We start from the raw sequence: 22,420 nt of genomic DNA, 5'->3' as shown, positions 1-22,420 counted from the left end.
TTGTTTGGAACAAGTCATCGCTAATGCATAAATTGAGATGAAATGTAGATTATGCTTTAGTTTACCTTAGATTTTTATCAAGTCAGTCATGACTTTATGAAGGTTGAGGATGTGCAAATTGGATGTCTCCAATTTGTTTATTAGTTGTCAACTTTTCCTTATGTGGCAACTCATATGAGACTAATTTGTAGCAGAATACAATATTTCTGTTTTAGTTTTACTTTAAACAGTGAGTTTGTCTGATGTTTTCAACCCTATCAAAAATTGCTTTTTCTTGATGTTAATGACCATAACTATTTTTTTTCAGCTATTTAAATTCACAACACATTCAGAAGCAGAAATTTAGTGATGCAGATCTTACTTATGGCACAATGCAGATGGATGTATCTGAACAACTTTTAGAAATAGGTGAGTTTCCTTTTATCAGTGTATAAAACTGGCCTATTACAAATTCTCCCAAGAGAAAAATCAGTTGAATGGTTAGAAAAAAAATACAAATAAATTTTGATGAGCTATCAGTATTTCATATACTTGATATTTTAATAACAAAGCTCACTACTGTAGTTGCTGTAATGAGCACCCAGAAAAGAATGACTAAAGTAAAGGTATGTTGATGGGGGACTTACGTAAGCTTTCTTGAATATTTTCTACATATCCCATATATTGAAGAGTATTTTTGTCTATCCTTTAGTGGTGAATTCTCTTATGTACACAGATTCATTATTGCTTTAAATTAAGGAATTAATTTACAACTTATTACTTATTGTACAGTTAATATTATTGTACAATAAGTAGTAGGTTCCTAGGTAGTAGGTTGGTAGACAGCAACTGCCCAGGGAGGTACTACCATCCTGCCAAGTGAGTGTAAAATGAGAGCCTATAATTGTTTTACATGATGGTAGGATTGCTGGTGTCCTTTTTTCTGTCTCATGAACATGCAAGATTTCAGGTACATCTTGCTACTTCTACTTACACTTAGGTCACACTACACATACATGTACAAGCACATATATACACACCCTTCTGGGTTTTCTTCTATTTTCTTTCTAGTTCTTATTCTTGTTTATTTCATCTTATCTCCATGGGGAAGTGGAACAGAATTCTTCCTCCGTAAGCCATGCGTGTTGTAAGAGGCGACTAAAATGCCCGGAGCAAGGCGCTAGTAACCCCTTCTCCTGTATAAATTACTAAATTTAAAAAGAGAAATTTTTGTTTCTCTCTTTGGGCCACCCTGCCTTGGTGGGATACAGCCAGTTTGTTGAAAGAAGAAAGAAGTAAAGGTATGTTGATGTGGGACTTATGTAAGCTCTCTTGAATATTTTCTACATATCCCATATATTGAAGAGTATTTTTGTCTATCCTTTAGTGGTGAATTCTCTTATGTACACAGATTCATTATTGCTTTAAATTAAGGAATTAATTTACAACTTATTACTTATTGTACAGTTAATATTATTGTACAATAAGTAGTATGTTCCTAGGTAGTAGGTTGGTAGACAGCAACTGCCCAGGGAGGTACTACCGTCCTGCCAAGCGAGTGTAAAACGAAAGCCTGTAATTGTTTTACATGATGGTAGGATTGCTGGTATCTCATTTTTTGTCTCATAAACATGCAAGGTTTCAGGTACATCTGGCTACTTCTACTTACACTTAGGTCACACTGCACATGCATGTACAACCATATATATACACACCCCTCTGGGTTTTCTTTTATTTTCTTACTGGTTCTTGTTTATTTCATCTTATCTCCATGGGGAAGTGGACCAGAATTCTTCCTCCGTAAGCCATGTGTGTTGTAAGAGGCTACTTAAATACTGGGAGCAGGGGCTAGTAACCCCTTTTTCTGTATAAATTACTGGATTTAAAGAGAAACTTTCATTTTTCTTTTTGAGCCACCCTGCCTCGGTAGGGTTTGGCCAGTTTGTTGAAAGTAGTACGTAGTAGTATGTTTCACACAAGTAGTATTTAATCACAATGCATTAAACAAGAGTCCACCACAAATATACCTCTGCTACTGTAGCTATAATAAAATAAAAGTCATGATACCATGGGTGAAATAATTCACAACTAAACCATATATTGGAAACAAATCTTTATTCAGCATTAATGCCTGTCCTTGATCACTACTAAGTCATGCATGAGAGAGAAAATGCAGTCTTTCCTTGACCACTATTAAGTCATGTATGAGAAAAAGTGCAGTTTGTTCTTGACCATTATGAAGTAATGCATGAGAAAGTGCAGTAACCCCTTTTTTCTCACATAGTTTTCATAACACCATCCACAGTTTGATACATTACTGTATATTCTTTCTATTACTCTTATTTCATAACAAATTTATTAAAGTCATTAAACAAATGGTAAGAATGATGAAATGGATGCAGAAATTATATTTAGAACAATTATAAATGAGATTTGCTGGAATGAGATTTACCTGTAAGTTTATCTGTAGATAACCCTAGTAATCATCATCTCAGTGGGCTGGTCCCTGGCCTTCCTGTTGATGGCTTGATGAGTTAGAATGTTGTTGCTTGCATTATACAGTCCATCTTAGGAATCACAGCATGGCTGTATGAACTTTCTTCAGGACCTTTGAGGAATGAGTTTGAAGGAATCACATAATGCAGGTTTATTGTGGAAAGGGTGGTGGGGATGGATGGAATTACTGAAATGTTGAATGCAGGTGAAGGTAAAAGTTGGCATATGGTTGGTTTATTTTTATTGTATGTAAGAGAAAAGGTACTTAAGGAATGGCAGAAAACATGTTTCTTTGTATATAAAGAGGTTAAGAAAGAGTAAGAATTACAGGGATATAAGTCTGTTAAGTATACTAGATAAATCATACTGCAGAATTATAATGGAAAAAGGTATGAGAAATACAATGTATGGCTGCAGAGGAATGATACTTATGAAACTGAAAAGGATACTTTGATTGCCTGTGTGCATTAAACCAAAGTAAACAGGATTTTGATGAGGGGAAAGAGATCAGTTTGTTGCTCTTATTAAATTTGTCAGTCTTATGATAAGGTTGATAGGGAAGCAGTGTGGCTTGTGTTGCAAATATATGGAATAGATATTAAAGTGTTGAAAGAAAGAAAGAAAGATATTAAATTGTAAATGAATGGTATACAATACTGACAAGATGAAAATTAGACGCATGTGCGACATCTGGTTATCTTCATTTTAGACGTTTCACCATCCAGTGGCTTTATCAATACAAATTCAAGGACATATGTAATTGGAAGACAGAGGAACTATATTCAAAAGATGAGGTAATCGGTCTCTCAGCCTTGGAGTTGGCGTGAAGAGCACCGTAGTTGTGAAGACTACGGGGTTCTTATTTTGCTTGTTCACATCTTAGAATAATCCCAAGGCAAATAAAATACAATTAAGTAGCAGTCTGTATAATGTCAAATTGTTTATTCTGCTAGGTAGCTACCTCTTCCATAATATTTTTAGCTGCTCTTATTGAGTTTATTAAAGCAAAAACTATCTTTAGTAGCTTGTTACTTTTTTTGTATGACAATTTTTAAGATAATTTTCCAATATTTTTGGTGCAGGTGAACTTGGGTTAGAAATATGGCAGAGAGAGATGATCACACCACTACAGTCACGTCTTGTTGGGGTATTACTCTCAGGAATTCAACAGGATCGCATGGGAGCAACCACAGATGCCCCTACGTCAACTATTCGGGGTGTTATTCACTCTTTTGTCGATGTTAATATGTATAAAAAGAAGTCTACTTTGCAGGTATAGCATTTATTGAAAAAGTAATAGTTTATTTTAAGCTATGTTAACACTGGACATTATGTATATTGTATAGCTTGTCTGATGTATAGTCTAAAGAATTGTGTGTATGCAGGTTACTTTGGTCATATCATTATCATCTCTACTCTTTATCACCACCCTCTGTACTGTAACCTTTCTTGTCTGTTGCCACCCTCCACAACTGCTACCCTTCCACTTTCACAGCCTCTCTGCCCCCATTACAGCCTCCTCCCCTGCCACCATTACAGCCTATTCTCCTGCTGCCATTTCAGCCTGTTCTTCTGCCACTGTTACAATCTCCCTGCTACCATTACAACCTCTCTTCCACTGTTACAGCCTCTCTACCACTCTCAGCCTCAAACACCACCCAGTCATTATCAGATTTCCTTGTCATTATTAATTACCACTGTCATCATTTTCTCTATATTAAATCTACATTTTTCTCAAACTATCAACTTACTTTTTCTTTTACCTCTTTGGCCATCTCCCACCAAGGCAGAGTGACCCAAAAGAGGAAATGGATTCACCATCAATCATTCGTTCACCGTCTTCCCAGAAGTGTGTTGACATCATAGTCAGTTTCCATCCCCACCCCTCATTCAAAGTGCAGGCACTGCTCTTTCCAACTCCAGGACTTGAGCATGGCTAACCTGATTTCCCTGAATCCCTTCATTAATATTACCCTGCTCACACTCCAACAGTACAGTCACTGAAAAATCATTTGGCTACTTCCACTCTTTTCTGACATGCTCACATAAGCAGGCTGGATGCTCAAGCCAGCACATTAAAAAAACTTTTTTTTTTCAAAATGTATACAAAAGTCAAGTCATCTAAGCATACGCTCTTGGTGTAAATAAAAAAGTACAGTGGAACCTCGACTTATGAGTTTAATCCGTTCCGTGACCTCGCTCATAACTCAATTTGCTTGTACAGTATATCAAATAAATTTTCCTCATTTAAATTAATTGAAATGCCATTAATCCATTCCAGCAGAATTCCTGCTCTCAGTAGGCAGGACAAAATACTTCAATATAATGCTAATATCAACTCTATGGCTTATTGATCTAATGTGACATAATAAACAATGTAAATAACATGGAAACATATATACTCTAGAATGAATGTCATTATGTGACGAGTGATGGTGGCCATTCCCGCTCCCACTCTGACCATATCTTCCCCATATGAGGTCTCTTAAGAGAAAATGGAGTGTTTGTGAGGCTAACTGCACTAGATCACTAGTTTCATAAGGAAAACACTGAAATATTGTATTTAAAAAAAGAAATATTGTATAAAAACATAATAGAGAATGTTTTATAAAGTGTACTTACATATTTACCTTGAAGAAGAGATGCTGGCAGAGTGGTGTATGCTGTCAGTGGCCCTATAAACCCCAACAAAAACATTGGAGGAGTTCATTTTGTTCCGTCCTTTTTCTATCACTTAATCGCTTAACATACTTGCTACACTCTTAATGCTACACTTTATCGCTGATCTTTACTGCTATAATTTTTTTTTTTTTTTTACTTCACTTTTCACTGATTTACTTGCTACACCCTTAATGCTACAACCCACAACCTGCACACCTTGATTGTGTTTATCTATGATTTCATGCTTTAATTCCATGGACATTATCATCTTTTTCTTCTCAGCACTGTCCTTTGCACTTACTTTCTTAGGACCCATGACTAGAAAACAGAAATTTGGCAAAATAACTGCATAAAACGCAAGCAAAACACGAAAAATGCTTCCCCGGTGAGGTAAACATGTGCACTGCTCAGTGGATGTTGTGGCATTTGCTGCGCCAACTAGTGTCGGCGTTCTAAAGCTCGCTCATTATTATTATTGTAATAGGGAAGTGCTAAACCCATAGGATTATACAGTGCCTGTGGGGGGGAGGGGATGAAAGGTATTCAGGCCTAATTTGGGGAACTGGAGCACAGATCCAATTCCCTAGATCAAGAGCCCCTCACCAGTGTCAAGGAACCTCCCTTGAGGGGGAAGCTCGCGTGTAACTCGGATTTTGACTTGTAACTCAGAGCAAAAATTCGACCAAGTGACGGCTCGTATCTCGAAAAACTCGTATATTGGGGCACTCATAAGTCAAGGTTCCACTGTAATTGTAAAAAAGTAATTAACATTAAGATTTCTATAATATACAGTTTTATTAACATTTTCTTTCCTTTCTCATTATACAGCTGTACGAAACAGTTTTTGAAGGGGAGTTATTAAGTGAAACTGGTTCATTTTATCGTAAGGAAGCCTCTTCCCAGCTTCAGGTGTGTAATGTGTCTCAGTATATGGAACGTGTCATAGCCAGATTAGCTGAGGAGGAACTGCGAGCAACCAAATTCCTTCCCCCTAGGTGAGGCCTCTCTAAAGTTATTTTAAGAAATATAATTTAAATTTTCAGATCTGTGTTAGCTGTATGTGTGTTTAGTCCCTGCACTCTAAACACATGTACAGTGGATAATCAGTAATCCTTACCTCAATCAACTGAATTCTTAGGCCAACTGAAAACTTTATGCTTCAGATATGACCATGCTGCTTTTCATGGTAAATTTTAAGTTCTGTAATACTATATCTTTTTACTTAAGGAATTTGAACTGTTTTTCTTCTTCTCTTTTTTAGTACATGTGGAGACAAAGAACTTTGTCCTTTGAGGCAAAGAGGGGAATGTATGAGAGTATAGTTTTACCAATGCTCTTATATGGGTGTGAAGCATGGGTGATGAATGTTGCAGCGAGGAGAAGGCTGGAGGCAGTGGAGATGTCATGTCTGAGAGCAATGTGTGGTGTGAATATAATGCAGAGAATTCGTAATTTGGAAGTTAGGAGGAGGTGCGAGATTACCAAAATTGTTATCCAGAGGGCTGAGGAAGGGTTGTTGAGGTGGTTTGAACATGTAGAGAGAATGGAGCAAAACAGAATGACTTCAAGAGTGTATCAGTCTGTAGTGGAAGGAAGGCCGGGTAGGGGTCGGCCTAGGAAAGGTTGGAGGGAGGGGGGTAAAGGAGGTTTTGTGTGCGAGGGGCTTGGACTTCCAGCGGGCATGCGTGAGCGTGTTTGATAGGAGTGAATGGAGACAAATGGTTTTTAATACTTGACGTGCTGTTGGAGTGTGAGCAAAGTAACATTTATGAAGGGATTCAGGGAAACCAGCAGGCCAGACTTGAGTCCTGGAGATGGGAAGTACAGTGCCTGCACTCTGAAGGAGGGGTGTTAATGTTGCAGTTTAAACTGTAGTGTAAAGCACCCTTCTGGCAAGACAGTGATGGAGTGAATGATGGTGAAAGTTTTTCTTTTTCGGGCCACCCTGCCTTGGTGGGAATCGGCCAGTGTGTTAATAATAATAAAATAAATAATTTGAACTGGAATCTGGAGTTTAATACAGAGGAAGCAGCAGAAGCAATGCTGCTTCCTCTGCACCTAGGAATAAAGATACCTAACTGTTGCAAATGTGTCTTACTTATCAACTTGTCAGTATTGTATGCCATTATCATATTCATGTATCCATTATGCATTTTTTTAATGACATATTTTATTATGCAGTTCGCATCAAAAGGTGGTGAAAGAGGTCCAGGATCGGATGGTTGCTGATCACCTGTCCACTGTCCATGCCGAGACTGGAGCTATGGTAAATTCTGAGCGTACTAGAGACCTCTCCAATATGTATACGTTATTACGACCAGTACCAAGTGGATTAATGCAGCTTGTTCACCACCTTAAGGATCACATAAAGCAGCAAGGTCTTCAAGCCATAACCAATCTCAAAGGAGATAATGTGTGTAACATCAGTTTGGAATCTTCCAATTTACTTAAAGAAATAATTAGTTTTTTGTTACAGTAGTGTAATTTTTTATTATTGTACCTTTGGAAAAATTGGGCATACATTTACTTGCAACAAATGATGATTAAGCAATAATATGCAACAGGAATTAACCACTTTCTCAATTTAAAATTTTCAGATTCCTGCACAGTTCGTTGAGAGCCTTTTAGAAGTGCACAAGAAATACCGTACTATGATAATTGATGTTTTTCATAATGATCAGCAGTTTGTTGGGGCTCTTGATAAAGCCTTTGAAAGTGTTGTCAATCATAGAGGAGCCACAAAAGTCATTTGTCGATCTCCAGAACTCCTTGCAAGGTAAGCTGTTTAGTAAAAGTGCGAATATAATACAGGGATAATAGAGTAGACAGCAGTAATGGCATGCAGTGTTTTAAAGAATATTAATTTTTTTTTTTTTAGCTTGACAGGATCATGAAAGGACCTTCAGTCTTAACTCATAAAGTGGACTTGAGTCCTGGAGGTCAGAAGCACTGTGCCTTCACTCTGAAGGTTAAGCATTCGAGTGTTGCAGTTTGAAGGGTCATATGAAATATGATGACTGTACATTTCTAGCTAGACAGCTATTGAACGAACTAGGAGTTGACTTAATATAAAATACCAAATACTTACATAGGCATTCTTGATAATAATTATGCATTGTTTGGTTGTTACAGATACTGTGATACTCTTCTCAAGAAATCAACCAAAGGCCTAAATGAAAGTGAAGTAGACGATAAGCTGGGTCATAGCATCACTATATTCAAGTACATCGATGATAAGGATGTATATCAAAAGTTCTATGCACGAATGCTAGCGAAACGGCTGATACAGCAGCAGAGTCAGTCTATGGATTCAGAAGAGGCCATGATCAATAGATTGAAGGTCAGTCTTACACAAATAACCTGCACATAGGAGAAAGAGACTCATGATGTATGACTTAGTTAATGGTCCAAGTAGGACCGGAATCTCGTAAGTTTTTCTCCTATATACGGGTTATTTGTGTATTGTTCCGGTCATGGTATTGTGCCTCTTTGTTCTTTAAGGTCATTTTTTTTATTTCAAACCTTGATCTCACATAGGTGAGAGTGAAATGAGAATTTCACAACATTGTGTAAGAAATACTGGTGACCACTCTGGGAACCTCATTTTTGAGATCAATGGTGATGATTGATGGGATGGGAGGAGGGGAGAGAGTGTGTTAGTGTTTAGAAGGGGAATCCCCTTCCATTAGGACTTGAGGTAGTAAGTCCTTTTCTGGGGTTACTTCCCTTCTTCTTTTAATGCCACTAGGGCCAGCTTCAGAGTCACTGGACTTCTTTCGCACAAGATATCTGTCCATAGTGGCCTGTACCTCTCGTTCCTTTATGACTTGCCTAAAGTGTTTCGCAACATTGTCAGTGTAATAATCACCAGCACGGCTTGCAATAGCTGTGTGAGGGTGATTTTCATCCATGAAGGTTTGCACTTCAAGCCACTTAGCACAGATTTCCTTTATCTTTGTAGTAGGCAACTTCTTCAATTTCTCTCTCCCCTCCTCTGAACCAGTTTCCTCAGGTCTGGCCTCTTGCTCTTGAAGTTGATCTATCAGCTCATCAGTGGTTAGTTCTTCATTGTCCTCCTCCACCAACTCTTCCACATCCTCCCCACTAACCTCCAACCCCAAGGACTTTCCCAATGCCACAATGGATTCCTCAACTGGCACAGGATTCTCAGGGTTAGCCTCAAACCCTTCAAAATCCCTTTTGTCTACACATTCTGGCCACAGTTTCTTCCAAGCAGAGTTCAAGGTCCTCTTTGTCACTTCCTCCCAAGCCTTACCTATAAGGTTTACACAATTGAGGATATTAAAGTGATCTCTCCAAAACTCTCTTAGAGTCAGTTGAGTTTCTGAGGTCATTACAAAGCACCTTTCAAACAGAGCTTTTGTGTACAGTTTCTTGAAGTTGGAAATAACCTGCTGGTCCATGGGCTGCAGGAGAGGAGTGGTATTAGGAGGCAAAAACTTCACCTTAATGAAGCTCATGTCCCCATAAAGTCGCTCTGCCACGTCTGTAGGATGACCAGGGGCATTGTCTAACACCAGGAGGCACTTAAGTTCTAATTTCTTTTCAGTTAGGTAATTTTTCACATTGGGGGCAAATGCATGGTGTAACCAGTTATAGAAAAATTCCCTAGTGACCCATGCCTTACTGTTTGCCCTCCACAGCACACACAAATTATCCTTGAGGACATTCTTTTGCCTGAACGCTCTGGGAGTTTCAGAGTGATACACTAATAAAGGCTTCACTTTGCAATCACCAGTAGCATTGGCACACATCAACAAAGTAAGCCTGTCTTTCATAGGCTTATGTCCTGGGAGTGCCTTTTCCTCCTGAGTAATGTAGGTCCTGCTTGGCATTTTCTTCCAGAACAGGCCTGTTTCATCACAATTAAACACTTGTTCAGGTTTCAGTCCTTCAGTTTCTATGTACTCCTTGAATTCCTGCACATATTTTTCAGCCGCTTTGTGGTCCGAACTGGCAGCCTCACCATGCCTTATCACACTATGGATGCCACTACGCTTCTTAAATCTCTCAAACCAACCTTTGCTGGCCTTAAATTCACTCACATCATCACTAGTTGCAGGCATTTTTTTAATTAAATCCTCATGCAACTTCCCACTGTACTGTCCAAAGCAGACATGCTTTGCCAGTTTAGTTCCTGTTCTCCTTATGCAACTGGTAAGAGGAATTTTTTTTTCTAGCAAATCACTAAACACTATTAAATGCTGCTCATGTATTTATAAATTAAATGATGCTCTTTTAAAGCGTAAGTGGTATTGTAAATGATGAGCAGATGCTTTAAGATATCTTTACCCTCTAGCTATTGTAGTTATATGAAACAATATTATATACATTAATGTATTTTATGCGATACTGTTTTTTACAATATTGTATTTATACGATACCATTTTATGCAATACTGCATTGACAGTCAAAAAAAAAAAATTGCTGCAGAAAGTGTTTGGACAAGGATGCATAAAATACACAAAAAAAGTTTTGGGAGGTTTACCAAGGAACTTAGAAAATACAAAACATCAGTATCTGGTCATCTGACCTTTTCCTTTCATTGCATTTTAATCCTTTCTGTTTGGTATATAATCAGCAACAAACATTTTATTTGCATTTCAGTCCAACATTTTTTTTTTTTCCCAGAGACTGCACTATCACATTGTAAATGACTTGTTGAATCAAAACTGAATGAGTAATTCTTTTAATTTTGTAACAGTCTGCATCATCATGTAGAATATTTTTCTAAACATGTCAGACTTAGTTCACAATCTTTAAAGTGTTCATTTTCTCCTTTAACAGCAAGCGTGTGGATATGAATACACCAGCAAACTCCATCGCATGTTCACCGATATGTCCGTCAGCTCGGACCTTAATCATAAATTTAATGATTTTCTCAAAGCGAAAAACATTGAATTGGGTATCAATTTCTCTATTAATGTTCTTCAGGTAAGAGTATTTTATGTATACTGTACAGTATAGCTATTTTATGGATATAATTTATTTTTCATCAGGCAGTTATGAGTTAGTTCCCATGGTTTGCTGTAGCAAGATGCCTTTTCACATAGGTATTGGTTTTATTCCATTTTATCTATACCTCATTACTATCAATAATAATATCATCAAAATGCCACACCAGAGTTATTACCATTATCTTCAGTCATCATAATTATAATAGGATGGAGTTGCACCTGCTTAGAAAATATAGGAAAAGATGGTTAAAGGATTTATATAGTTTATACAGTAGGCGGTCAACAACTGCGGTAAACTGTGATATGTTATTGTAATGTGAGTATGGTAGCATACATGATGGGATTTACAAGAACCAATTAGACAGGCAGAGGTTGGAAGTACTGAGCTTGCATTGCTAAAGATGGATGAGGATGTTAAACTTTGGAGGAAAAAATGAAAATGGTAATGCAGTAAATCCTCCATATAATGGACTAATAAGGGGGATTGTTCAAGTGTCTGTTAAATCAGAAAAATGTTAAAAACAGCCAAAAAAAATCACTAGGATAGTCTGCTGTATATCTAAAATAGTGCTGTACATACAGTTTATAGTTATATTCAATAAACACTGATATTAATGAGTTAGACATGCAATTTATACGTCAGAGTTTTCCCATTATTTTCAGAGCCCATATGTGCTATAATATACAGCCCATTGCTGTATATTATAGCACATACAGTGGTACCTTGACTTACGAGTGCCCCAACTTATGAATTTTCCGAGTTACGAGCCGTCGCTCGGTCGATTTTTTGGTTTGAATTGAGAGCCAAAATCCGAGTTACAAGTGAGCTTCAGATACGCCGCCACTGGTACAGCAAACACCAAAACAGTGCACATGGTTACCTCGCCGTGGAAGCATCTCTTGTGTTGTGTTTGTGTTTTGTGCAGTTATTTTGCCAAATTTCTTTTTTCTAACCATGGGTCCTAAGAAAGTGTAAGTGCAAAGGACAGTGCTGAGAAGAGGATGATGATGTCCATTGAATAAAGCATGAAATCGTAGAAAAACACGAGCAAGGTATGCGTATATTCGACTTGGCGAGGCAGTACAAGCGTACTATGTACTTCGTGCCTCGTACCTTCTCGCAGAGAAGGCACGAGGCATTTGTGTTCATTTACTTCCGAAATATTCACCCAAAACATAGGCCAGTCTATGACTCAGGTGAAAAAAATTCCAAGAAAATCGCTTTTGTTTCAGTGTTTTCCTTATGAAACTAGTGATCTAATGCAGTTTGCCTCAGAAACATGCTGTTTTCCCCTATAATAAGATCTCAGAAGGGCAAGAATGAGAAGATATGGTCAGAGTGATAATTTTTTTGACTTCGTCACATAATGACGTATTTTGTTCATTCTAGCGTATATACATGTATATCATGTTTCTGTGTTATTTATATTGTTTATTATGTCATAGTAGATCAATTGTGATAAATAAATAAGCCATAGAGTTGATATTAGCATTACATTGAAGTATTTTCTCCTGCCTCCCGAGAGCCAGGAATTTTGCTGTAATGGATTAATGACATTTCAGTTAATTTCAATGAGAAAAATTGATTTGATATACAAGCAGATTGAGTTACGAGCTGGGTCACGTAACGTATTAAACTCATAAATCAAGGTACCACTGTATATGCATTCTTTATCGGGTCATTCTACATCGGTGGGAAACAGCCAGTGTATTAAGAAAATGCATTCTCCAGCAAATATGCCATAAACACATGTTTAAGAGCACTGCAGTACATATAAGAATAATCTCAGTTCAGGCTGTGAGATTAAATGATGTCTCAAATATAGTCACGTATGTCAAAATAGAAAGGTATGTATGTTTTTTTTTTTTTTTAGTATCACGTTAAAAAACATGTGCCACAACCCATCCAGTAATCTATATTTGTAATAGCGTAAGGGAACACTTTAAAATTCCAATTCAAATTTGTGCACTCTTTATTATTAACATTGGTTTCTTAAAGTTGATGAATCATTATTTCTACAGGCGGGTGCGTGGCCTCTGGGACAGACGAGTATTACACCATTTGCTGTGCCCCAGGAATTGGAAAAGTCTGTACAAACTGTAAGTTGCTCACTTACAGGGGGGTTAAAAATAGGTATGACAAGGCTCAAAGGTATAAGTTGGTCCAAAATTGAAAGACAGGACCCAAGAGCTAGGGTTTTTGCCTCCTCTCCTCACAAACTCAAATAGGCAGTTAATATTTTGAAACTAAATAATGCACATGACTTATTAAAATCTACTAAAATTACTTAAGACTTAGATTTTGTAAGAGGATCTTGTAGAAACATGCATTGATTATTGAATGTGCAAGAATTTGTTTGTATTGAAAGTTGGATTGGGTGTATTTGAAATGGCACAGACCTAGAGTAAATTCGTCTTAATTATATAATAATGTACTGTATTCATAAAGAAAGGAAAGGCACCAAAAGAAAGATATAAGGTATGGTTAGATGTAAAATATAAGTACCATGAGATCTATGTGTAATAGTTCATTAAGTAAATGTGTGTGGAAAAGAAACAGTAAAATGTTCTGCATTAGATATTTTTAAGTTTTGAATGTCTATTAGCTATATAAAAAAACAATTGTTTCTCAGGCTATATGTAATAGAAAATGTATACAGTATTGTAATTTTTTATGTGGATATAATAGCAGGCAAGCCATTAGAAAAGTAGGCCCTTTATAAGTTGACCTTTAACCCTTTGGGGGTCGACAGGTCCTCTCAGAGACGTTCTCAGGGTCAGCCAAATTTCAAAACAAAAAAAAAATTATTTTTTCTTATGAAAAGATAGAGAATCTTCCCGATCATAATGACACCAAAAGTATGAAATTTGATGAAAACTTACGGAATTATGGTCTCGCGAAGTTAGCATTCTCGACGATGTTTACGCATCGGCGATTTTGCCCACTTTGAACCCTATTTTCGGCCAATTCCAGTGTACTAGTCAACAAAAATCATAACTATTTCGCTAGAGCTCCTTTTTCTCTATCGAATGAGTACAAGAAACCACCCATTTACCGATTTCAACTATCCAGTAAAGTGGTCAGAATTTAGCAATTTTGCCAATTTCACACAAATTTCAAAAGATGCCAATTTCCGAATAGGGTCCAGAATAAACAAGAAAGACATTCCTGGCACTAAAATAACAAGTTCTCTGTTCGTTAGTCACATCCCCAGGCCCCTCTTATATTTCTTTGGCTTTCCACTTTGAATTTTTATTCTTACAAAAAAAATAAGATTTACTGTTATGCAGACTACTGCATTAGTGTAGAAATGGTATAAATAACATCAGCACACTTGTGAAAGAATATTAGACTCACCAGTTGATGTGTATTGGACGCTTGGCATGATTTGTTTACTTATGAACTTTGGTTAGATTAGGTAAGGTTCGTCAGGAAACAGGACAAATGTTTCCTGACGCGGGTCTTAGTCAGATGATGACCCACCTTTGGAGCTTTTGGTCATCTGACCGAGGCCTTCCGCTGGCTTACCGGTCTCTGTAATATGTCTTCCATTCTATAAAATGAGACCAAGAAAACTAGAATACAACAATAAATACCATACGAAAATACAGTGCAAAGTCGCTGTTTTAATCCAAAAACACGATCAAAGTTTTTTTTTCTCATTACGCACTGTGTGCTGCAGGATTTTTTTTATACTGCGCACACTGACCACATAGACCCATTCTTTCATATGTAGGCCTACCAGCTTTCTCACTAGATTTGAGGACGCTAGAATTTAGGCGTACTAGTACGTCAAAAACCCTGGGTCGTAAGACGTACTAGTACGTCCGAAACCCCAAAGGGTTAAAACTCACGTTAGTGTATTATACCAGTTTGTGTTAGCAGTAAATCACTTTGTGAATCTCCACATTTTCTTAATCCACACGTGCAAGAAATAAAAGCAATAGAAAACGGAAAAACGGAAGCTGGGGAGATGACAAGTCTCTCGCATCTTCCTCTTAGTGACAGTAGAGTTTCCTAATAATATTTTCCTCATGTTTGTTCATTTCTGATTTTAATGCTTATTTCTTTATATGTACTTTTAAATCTGTATATTACATATTATGGTTGGACAGTGAGTGTGAATGATGTTGAAAGTGTTTCTTGTTCGGGTCACTCTGCCTTGGTGTGTGATGCCTAGTGTGTTAAAAAAAAATTCCAGTACATTGGAGTATATGGAAAAGTTACTGTTCTTTATAGAATAAAAAGGTACAATACTGCGACTGGAACCATTAATGGTTCAAGTTGGACCGAAATATCGTCAGAATTTTCTTCTTCTACATGCAGGTTATTTGTGTGTAGGTACTGTAGATAGCAAAAAGAGACCCTATGGTCTATATTGAGACAACACTCAGACAACCTTTAATTGTGACTAGATAGTCGAGAGTGGATTAGTAAGCAAAATATTTATTCAAGAGGTAGTTAAAATGTATAGGACAGAAGTGTATAGTAGTTTGATAGGAAGTTATATTTCTTTTCAAAGTTAATTGCACGTGTTAATGTTTCTCACTTTTTTCAGTTTGAAAGTTTTTATCACAAGCATTTTAATGGTAGGAAGTTAACATGGCTACATCACTTATGTCAAGGTAAGATATAATTCATCATATATTACTAAAGTTAAAAAGAGAAACCTTTGTTTTTCCTTTTTGGGCACCCTGCCTTGGTAGGATACAGCCAGTTTGTTGAAAAAAAAGAAAGAAGTATGGATTTTTTTATTTTATACAGTTAACCCTTTTGCAATGTACTTTCACATAATACAATTTTGTTGTAGTGTGATTCAGAAAAAATAAGTAATATAAAATTTTGGTAGTACATGTCATAGGTAAGTTTTACATTAGTAATTTTTACTTTGTACAAATTTGATTTCCAAATTTGAAAATATGTAAAGTATAACAATATTTTCAAAAATATTTTCTTCACTTTACATAACATACTGACTGTCAGGAACATAACCCATGAAGTTGTGGGAAGATTTACTGTATCACTGAAGTGCTACATAATTATTGGGTACAATGTATATTTATTTACTTCTTGCCCTTTGATTATGCACCATTATTGATTTCATTTGTTCCTAAACTTTGGTGTATAACTGCTATCTTAAATAATAAATTACTGTACTCATTTCACTTTTCCTGCTGCCACAGAATATCTTACACACGCAGCTCATGTTTCACAGAAGTAAAATGTAGAGCATTTTTTAAACAAAAATTTAAGCTCATGTAAAAAGAAAACGGTTAAAGCAAAGTTTAATCAGGAATATTTTAACATTTACCTATAGCATAGTTAAATGTCTTTGAAGGTAATACAGCTTAAGAAGTTTGTAATTTTTTGATGTAATGCTACAGATTATGCCATTCAAACTATAGTGTAATTAATTTGAACAGTGCCATTCAATATTAGCATTTACATACAGACAAGGCCTCATTGTCCATCAAATTTTGGGTAATTTGCAGGAGAATTGAAGGTGAGCCACAGCAAAAGAACTTACCTCATCACTATGTCCACCTTCCAGATGGCAATGTTGCTCATGTATGAGAAGGTAAGTTACACAACCTTTTTAAACCAGCACATTATCTAGCTGTAGCTGCTGCTAAGAGTGAAGGAAAGCTTGGCTGTCTTGCATGGATGATAAAGCCTCCACCACTCAGCCTGTCCTCCTAAGCAACAGTCATAGTTCTGTTTGTTCGTAAATAGTCAGATTTGGCACAGAGAAATTTAAAGTCATTTCTGAACATCAGATTTTATATTTAATTTTGGAGAAGTTAGGTGTAGTTGGATTGTTATCTAGCAATCAGAATAAGCCAAATATAGCATACAACAATGTAATATATGAAATTGTAATGTAGGGGAAGAAACATAAGACCAGGGAGCAGAAAATGGGAATTGACCAATGATGCACCAACTTGTTTCTTACTGCATGCATTACAAAACATTTCTGTTATTCAGGTATGTTATAATTGGCTAATTTTTATTACTAGATGACATTTGTACAAAACATTAACTCAAGAAATTTTAACAAAAACAATACGTAAAAAATCCATGTAGAATAATAATAATATCTTTATTTACTACAAGTACATGTACAAGGGGAGCAAGGGGCTAGTAACCCCTTCTCCCGTATAAATTACTAAATTTAAGAGAAACTTTCGTTTTTATTTTTGGGCCACCCTGCCTTGGTGGGATACGGCTGGTGCGTTGAAAGAAAGAATATATATATATATGTCATCATCATTGCTAATTTAATACTTTTACATTTTTACATGCTTTTGTGCAAACAGTTTATAAAGATTAAACAGTAAAATTAAAACAGTTTCTGAGATCATTCTTTTCCCAACCAAATAGAGGATCAATAATTTTGTTCTTATGACTGATTAAAACTAATCCTCAACCAGCTGTTACAACCGAGAGGACGTACATTTGTGTAATTTTTCTCATTTTTAGGTTTTAATTTGATATACAAGTTGAGATTGCTTTTGTTCATTAATATCACAATTTCTTTTTAAACACATCATCCATCTTCCACTAAGGTACGGTGGTCCAAAAAAACATAAAACCCATTTAGTCATACACACATTTGCTGTCTTGCCAGAAGCATGCTAACATCACATTTCAGATCATCCTTTGAAGTGCAACATCCTCACCCATCCTTCAGAGTGCAGGTACTATATTTCTTACCTCTAGAACTCCAGTACAGCTAACAGGTTTCTGTGAATCCCATCATAAATGTTACCTTGCTTATAATGTATGATAATATAAGATTTTTCTCACCAGGTGGATAGCCTTACATGCAACGAACTTCAAACTCACACCCACCTCAATGAAGAGCAGTTTACCAAGTTTCTGCAATCACTGCTGGACAGCAAACTTCTCTTGACAGATTCTGAGGTAGGGAGTTAGCAAAGCATTTCTAACATTTACATATGATCAGAGGCGTTGCTAGAGTTGGTGTCACCCGGGGTGGAATCTCTGGTGTCACCTGGGGGCAGCATCTTTGGTGTCACCCCCATGAAATTTGAGGGTGGGGGGATGGGCAGAGGTAAACTCCAGTTATGTTGCTACTGCATGACCAGTGACAAATGTTTAGCAATGAGAACGATTAAGGACCATAAACTGAATAGGAGAATGTGTACTTCTCAACTCTATTAATGATAAAATAAATAAGTGTAGTAATATTGAGGAAACATAAACTCAAATACCACTTTGAGTACAGCCAACAGATCCTACATTTATTCATTTTCAGCAATGCCAAAACAAAATAAAAAAAACTTGAAAAATAAAGAAAAACATTGCAATATATGAGAAACACTAGTTTCGATTTGACCTTGGGTACAGGTAACATCTCAGTGAATCTAATCTTGCATTTCCTTGCCTTCAGTTATGCAAAATCATCTATCACATCATCAAAATCAATGATTTTCCCTATATAAGCTTATTTGTACTTTGTTAATATATAATAGGCTATATAGAAACGAAGGATTCTTCTCTCATGTTGGTGCAGCACAGTTTTAGGCATTAGTGTCACCTTCTTTAGAGGCTCTGTGGTGTCACCCCCTAAATGGTGTCACCTGGGGTGCCTCCATCCCTCCGCCCCCCCTTACAATGCCCCTGCATATGATTACCTGTTTGTAGTTAAAGCCCTTCTGGAAAGGCAGCTAAAGTTGTTGTTGGGGTTCGTAGAGCCACTGAAGGTGTACACTGTATCAGGCCCTGCCTTCCATTGCCCAGGAAAGGAACGCTCTGTGGTGGTAAATGCCTCAATAAAGATACCCAAGAGTTGCACATGTGTCTAATTTAACATCTGTAGGAGAGCCTGGAGGACCCATCATATGGGACATATTGCCGTACTCCACAATACACTTGCCAGTAATATCATCACATTTCATAATATACTGTTCTCAGCTTCAGTCGTCCAACCAACCTGTGTTTTATGACCTTTGGTTGTACCTACATCAGACTTTTCCTATAATAAACTGGTTGTGGGACATTGACATTTCCATCAGGACCTGCAAACTTCAAAACTTCCTTCTTAATTTATTGTACATATCTTGTATGTCTTTTTACTCTATAGACTCTCCAAGGTGACACAGTTGTTCGCCTCAACACTGACTACAGTAACAAGCGGACCAAATTCAAGATCAGTGTGGCACCACAGAAAGAACAACAGCACGAAGCAGAGCAAACTCATTCTGCTGTTGAAGAGGATCGTAAGCTATACCTTCAAGCAGCAATAGTTAGGATAATGAAGGCACGGAAACTGCTCAAACACACAATGCTTATTCAAGAGGTTAGTCTTTTTTAGAGAAAATATGCATCCTCATTCCTGCCTAATGCAGCGGGTTCCCTAATATAATATTGTACTTATATTGGAAGTGTGCGGATAGTTCTATTGTACTATTACTAATATTATTATAAATAACCTTGTAACTGGAGTTTAAGGCTTAAATTTTCTCTCACAGGTCATCAGCCAATCTCGAGCAAGGTTTGCACCACAGATCCCGATGATTAAGAAGTGTATAGAACTACTTATTGACAAGCAGTACCTTGAACGTACACCCAACTCTACAGATGAATATAGCTATGTTGCTTAATTCTTAGATTTGTTAGTTTTCATAATTTTTTGGAAAGATCTGTGATTGTTGGCCTAAGAGGAAACAATTTTGCTGTTTTCTTTTTTATTTTATTCATTAAGTAATTTTAACCATCTTTCATGGTTGATATTCACAGATGAACCTTCCTCCAGATGTGTGGCTTCACTCCTGCGTGAAGCATGTACAGTGTGTTGCCTGTTTAACGGTGAATTTTGTACATTGATGTAGGTGTTAAACTTTTCTTGCCTCTACAGAGGCTGATATTTTCAGCCTGTTATGTAAATAACCCAGTTAGGATGGTGTAGATGATATGGGTTGTATGCTATTGCTTGTTCTAAAACTTGGGTTCTAGACACTGGCCACATCCACCAAGGTCAATAGAGAGACTTCTTGACACAGTTGAATTACCATGTTACCATTTTCCATTATAATGTGTAAAATCTAGATGCAGCAGATCTCTTGCTCAGACTTGGTTAGGCTAAAACACTGTATAAAGGCACAAGTCTTTCATGTTATGCCTAGTGTCTGGAACTTATGAATAGGAATTGTACTTCAAATCAACTTACATGAAGGCAAAAAATGTGCCTTTCTTATGCTCTGTGTTTGATGGTGTTCCACTATGTGGGATTACCCAAGCAGAATCTCTAAATGCTTTTTCCCCTCGTGCTATAAATACTGCCTACGTATACTCAATGACTGACACTTTCAAAGTGTAGAGGGTTCTTGCATATGTTGCACATCAATTCTAACTTTGTCAGTGATGGTAGCAACTTGTAACTTCCTCTCAAATTTTGCAGCTATAATTGACACATTTAGGGCAGCATATCTAATTTTAAGCATACCATTCATAGTTTTGCTCTCTTGCCATTGTCATTAAACCACAGAACACTTTTGTGTTTAAGAGTCCTGAAAGGGATTTTTCTTTTATTCCTGACCAATGCATTTGTAGAAAGTTACCCATGTGGCTTGCTAAATCAAGACTTTCTTGTGGAGTTCAAGTTAATTTTTCAATGAAGCCTGGCCTATTATAATTATAAAAAAAATTTGGTCACTTTTTCCAATTTGGGGAAAAAATTATGCAAAGAAAAGCTTTCTTGGAATTGTAATTGTAATTTTTTTAAAGTTAAGATTCTCGTATCTTTTTTTTTTTTTTTTTTTTTATGACAAGGTCAGTATGCTTATTCTTACTTTCCTGGAACTCTCCTTATTTCTTGGTCCTTGTATACGTCAGTAACATGAGAGAAAATTTTATATAACAATTGGACAAGGATACAAGAGAAAGAAACTCATTTGAGTATTTTTGAGGGTAAGGGGATAGTCATGTGAGACTTTTAGCTTGGTACCAGTATCTACACAGTATCCTAGGGTCTAGTGAAGGGTAAGAAATTTCTGCATTTTTCCTATCTGCAGTTGTGGATCTTGACAGCTTCATTTCATGCAAATTAAAAAATCTAATTTAAACTGTTTTGATTTGTCTCTGCTGGTCTTGATATATATAATATGTATTTGTCATTGCTTAAATCTTCATGAGTGTATTATACTTTAAGTTAATTTTTAATTTATTGTCAGGATCCATAATATATTACTTTTTTTTATGGAAATTGTGTATGTTTTTGTTAGAAATAAAGTCTCGATGACTTCTTTATGTTTTAAATTAAAAAGGCAAAGGTTATTTATTAATTAAACTTTCATTTGACTGCTTAATATGTAATTAAAATTTTTAAACATTGGTTTTCCAGCTTTTACTGTAGTCAATTAAAAAATGCTTCAAAGTGGACTGAAACTGGTTTTATGTCTTGTTTTTTTTTTTCTTTTTTTTTATCTTCGGAAAAGAATCACAAGTGTAGTTTTACCCCCAAAATTATAATTATCCTTGGAATATCTACAATAAGTAGTTTGTTTACAGTGTGTTTGTGGAAAAAAAAAGAATAGCCTGTTTATATGGAATTTAAATAATTTAGTCTAAAGTTTGATAAAAATGCATAATGTGACAGATTTATTTGTGTGGGCCAAAGACTTAGAAATCATATGTGATGAGGTGGATGGGTTTCAATAAGGTAACCTGAGTATCTCACCAACTGCTGAATTGTCTCCATATGTTTTAAGTAGGATTTGGAAAGTAGATCTTAACTAATTTTTTGTATTAAAACATAATTGTAAATATAACTTATATATAAAATAGTTTATAAATAACAAACACTTAGACCTTTATAAAACTTTTAAAGTCTTTCATTCTATGTAACATTACTTGGTGATGGTAATGTCTTACTGGAACTTTGCTAAATATGACTACCTCTTCTCATACTTGGTCAGTTTATAGAAATATTGATTAACATCATGGATGCTATATACTATACAATGAAAATGATTTCAGCATTAGTATTTTTTTTATTTTCTTTATTGGAAACTTAAACCTTTTATTGTTGTTTTTATAATAGTGAATTGTCTCTTTTGTAATGCTAAGTATGGAACATACTATTAGACATTAATTTTCCAGTTATACTAGATTTTTTTCCCTAGTCTTAAGGTGGCAAGTACTTCTATATAATGTATATGGTACCATACTAGGAATGGCTAACAGTAATCCAGAACTACGAAGGGATTTCATTATCAGAGTCTTAGTAATAGAAAGTATATATGAAAGAGAAAAATAAATATGCATTACACGAAATGCTGTA

The 22,420-nt window shown here is 36.2% G+C and overlaps 1 protein-coding gene across 1 annotated transcript in view; it reads left to right on the top strand.

Moving 5' to 3' along the window:
• The window catches only part of Cul2 (cullin 2), a 33,955-nt gene extending 11,834 nt beyond the window's left edge, over positions 1-22,121 (top strand). Inside the window, exons 4-16 of the mRNA XM_070099604.1 lie at positions 308-408; positions 3,558-3,748; positions 5,965-6,131; positions 7,318-7,549; positions 7,734-7,912; positions 8,269-8,476; positions 10,945-11,091; positions 13,137-13,214; positions 15,674-15,740; positions 16,608-16,693; positions 17,926-18,039; positions 19,223-19,438; positions 19,611-22,121. Of these exons, the coding sequence (XP_069955705.1) occupies positions 308-408; positions 3,558-3,748; positions 5,965-6,131; positions 7,318-7,549; positions 7,734-7,912; positions 8,269-8,476; positions 10,945-11,091; positions 13,137-13,214; positions 15,674-15,740; positions 16,608-16,693; positions 17,926-18,039; positions 19,223-19,438; positions 19,611-19,742 (1,918 nt within the window). The 3' untranslated portion in view covers positions 19,743-22,121. The remainder of the gene's footprint in view (positions 1-307; positions 409-3,557; positions 3,749-5,964; positions 6,132-7,317; positions 7,550-7,733; positions 7,913-8,268; positions 8,477-10,944; positions 11,092-13,136; positions 13,215-15,673; positions 15,741-16,607; positions 16,694-17,925; positions 18,040-19,222; positions 19,439-19,610) is intronic.
• Positions 22,122-22,420: the final 299 nt, after the last annotated feature.

The sequence above is a fragment of the Cherax quadricarinatus genome, chromosome 68, assembly GCF_038502225.1.
Source record: "Cherax quadricarinatus isolate ZL_2023a chromosome 68, ASM3850222v1, whole genome shotgun sequence".
NCBI classification, from domain to species: Eukaryota; Metazoa; Arthropoda; class Malacostraca; order Decapoda; family Parastacidae; genus Cherax; species Cherax quadricarinatus.
Note: the sequence above shows the minus strand (reverse complement) of the source record. Positions and strands in the feature narration are given on the sequence as shown.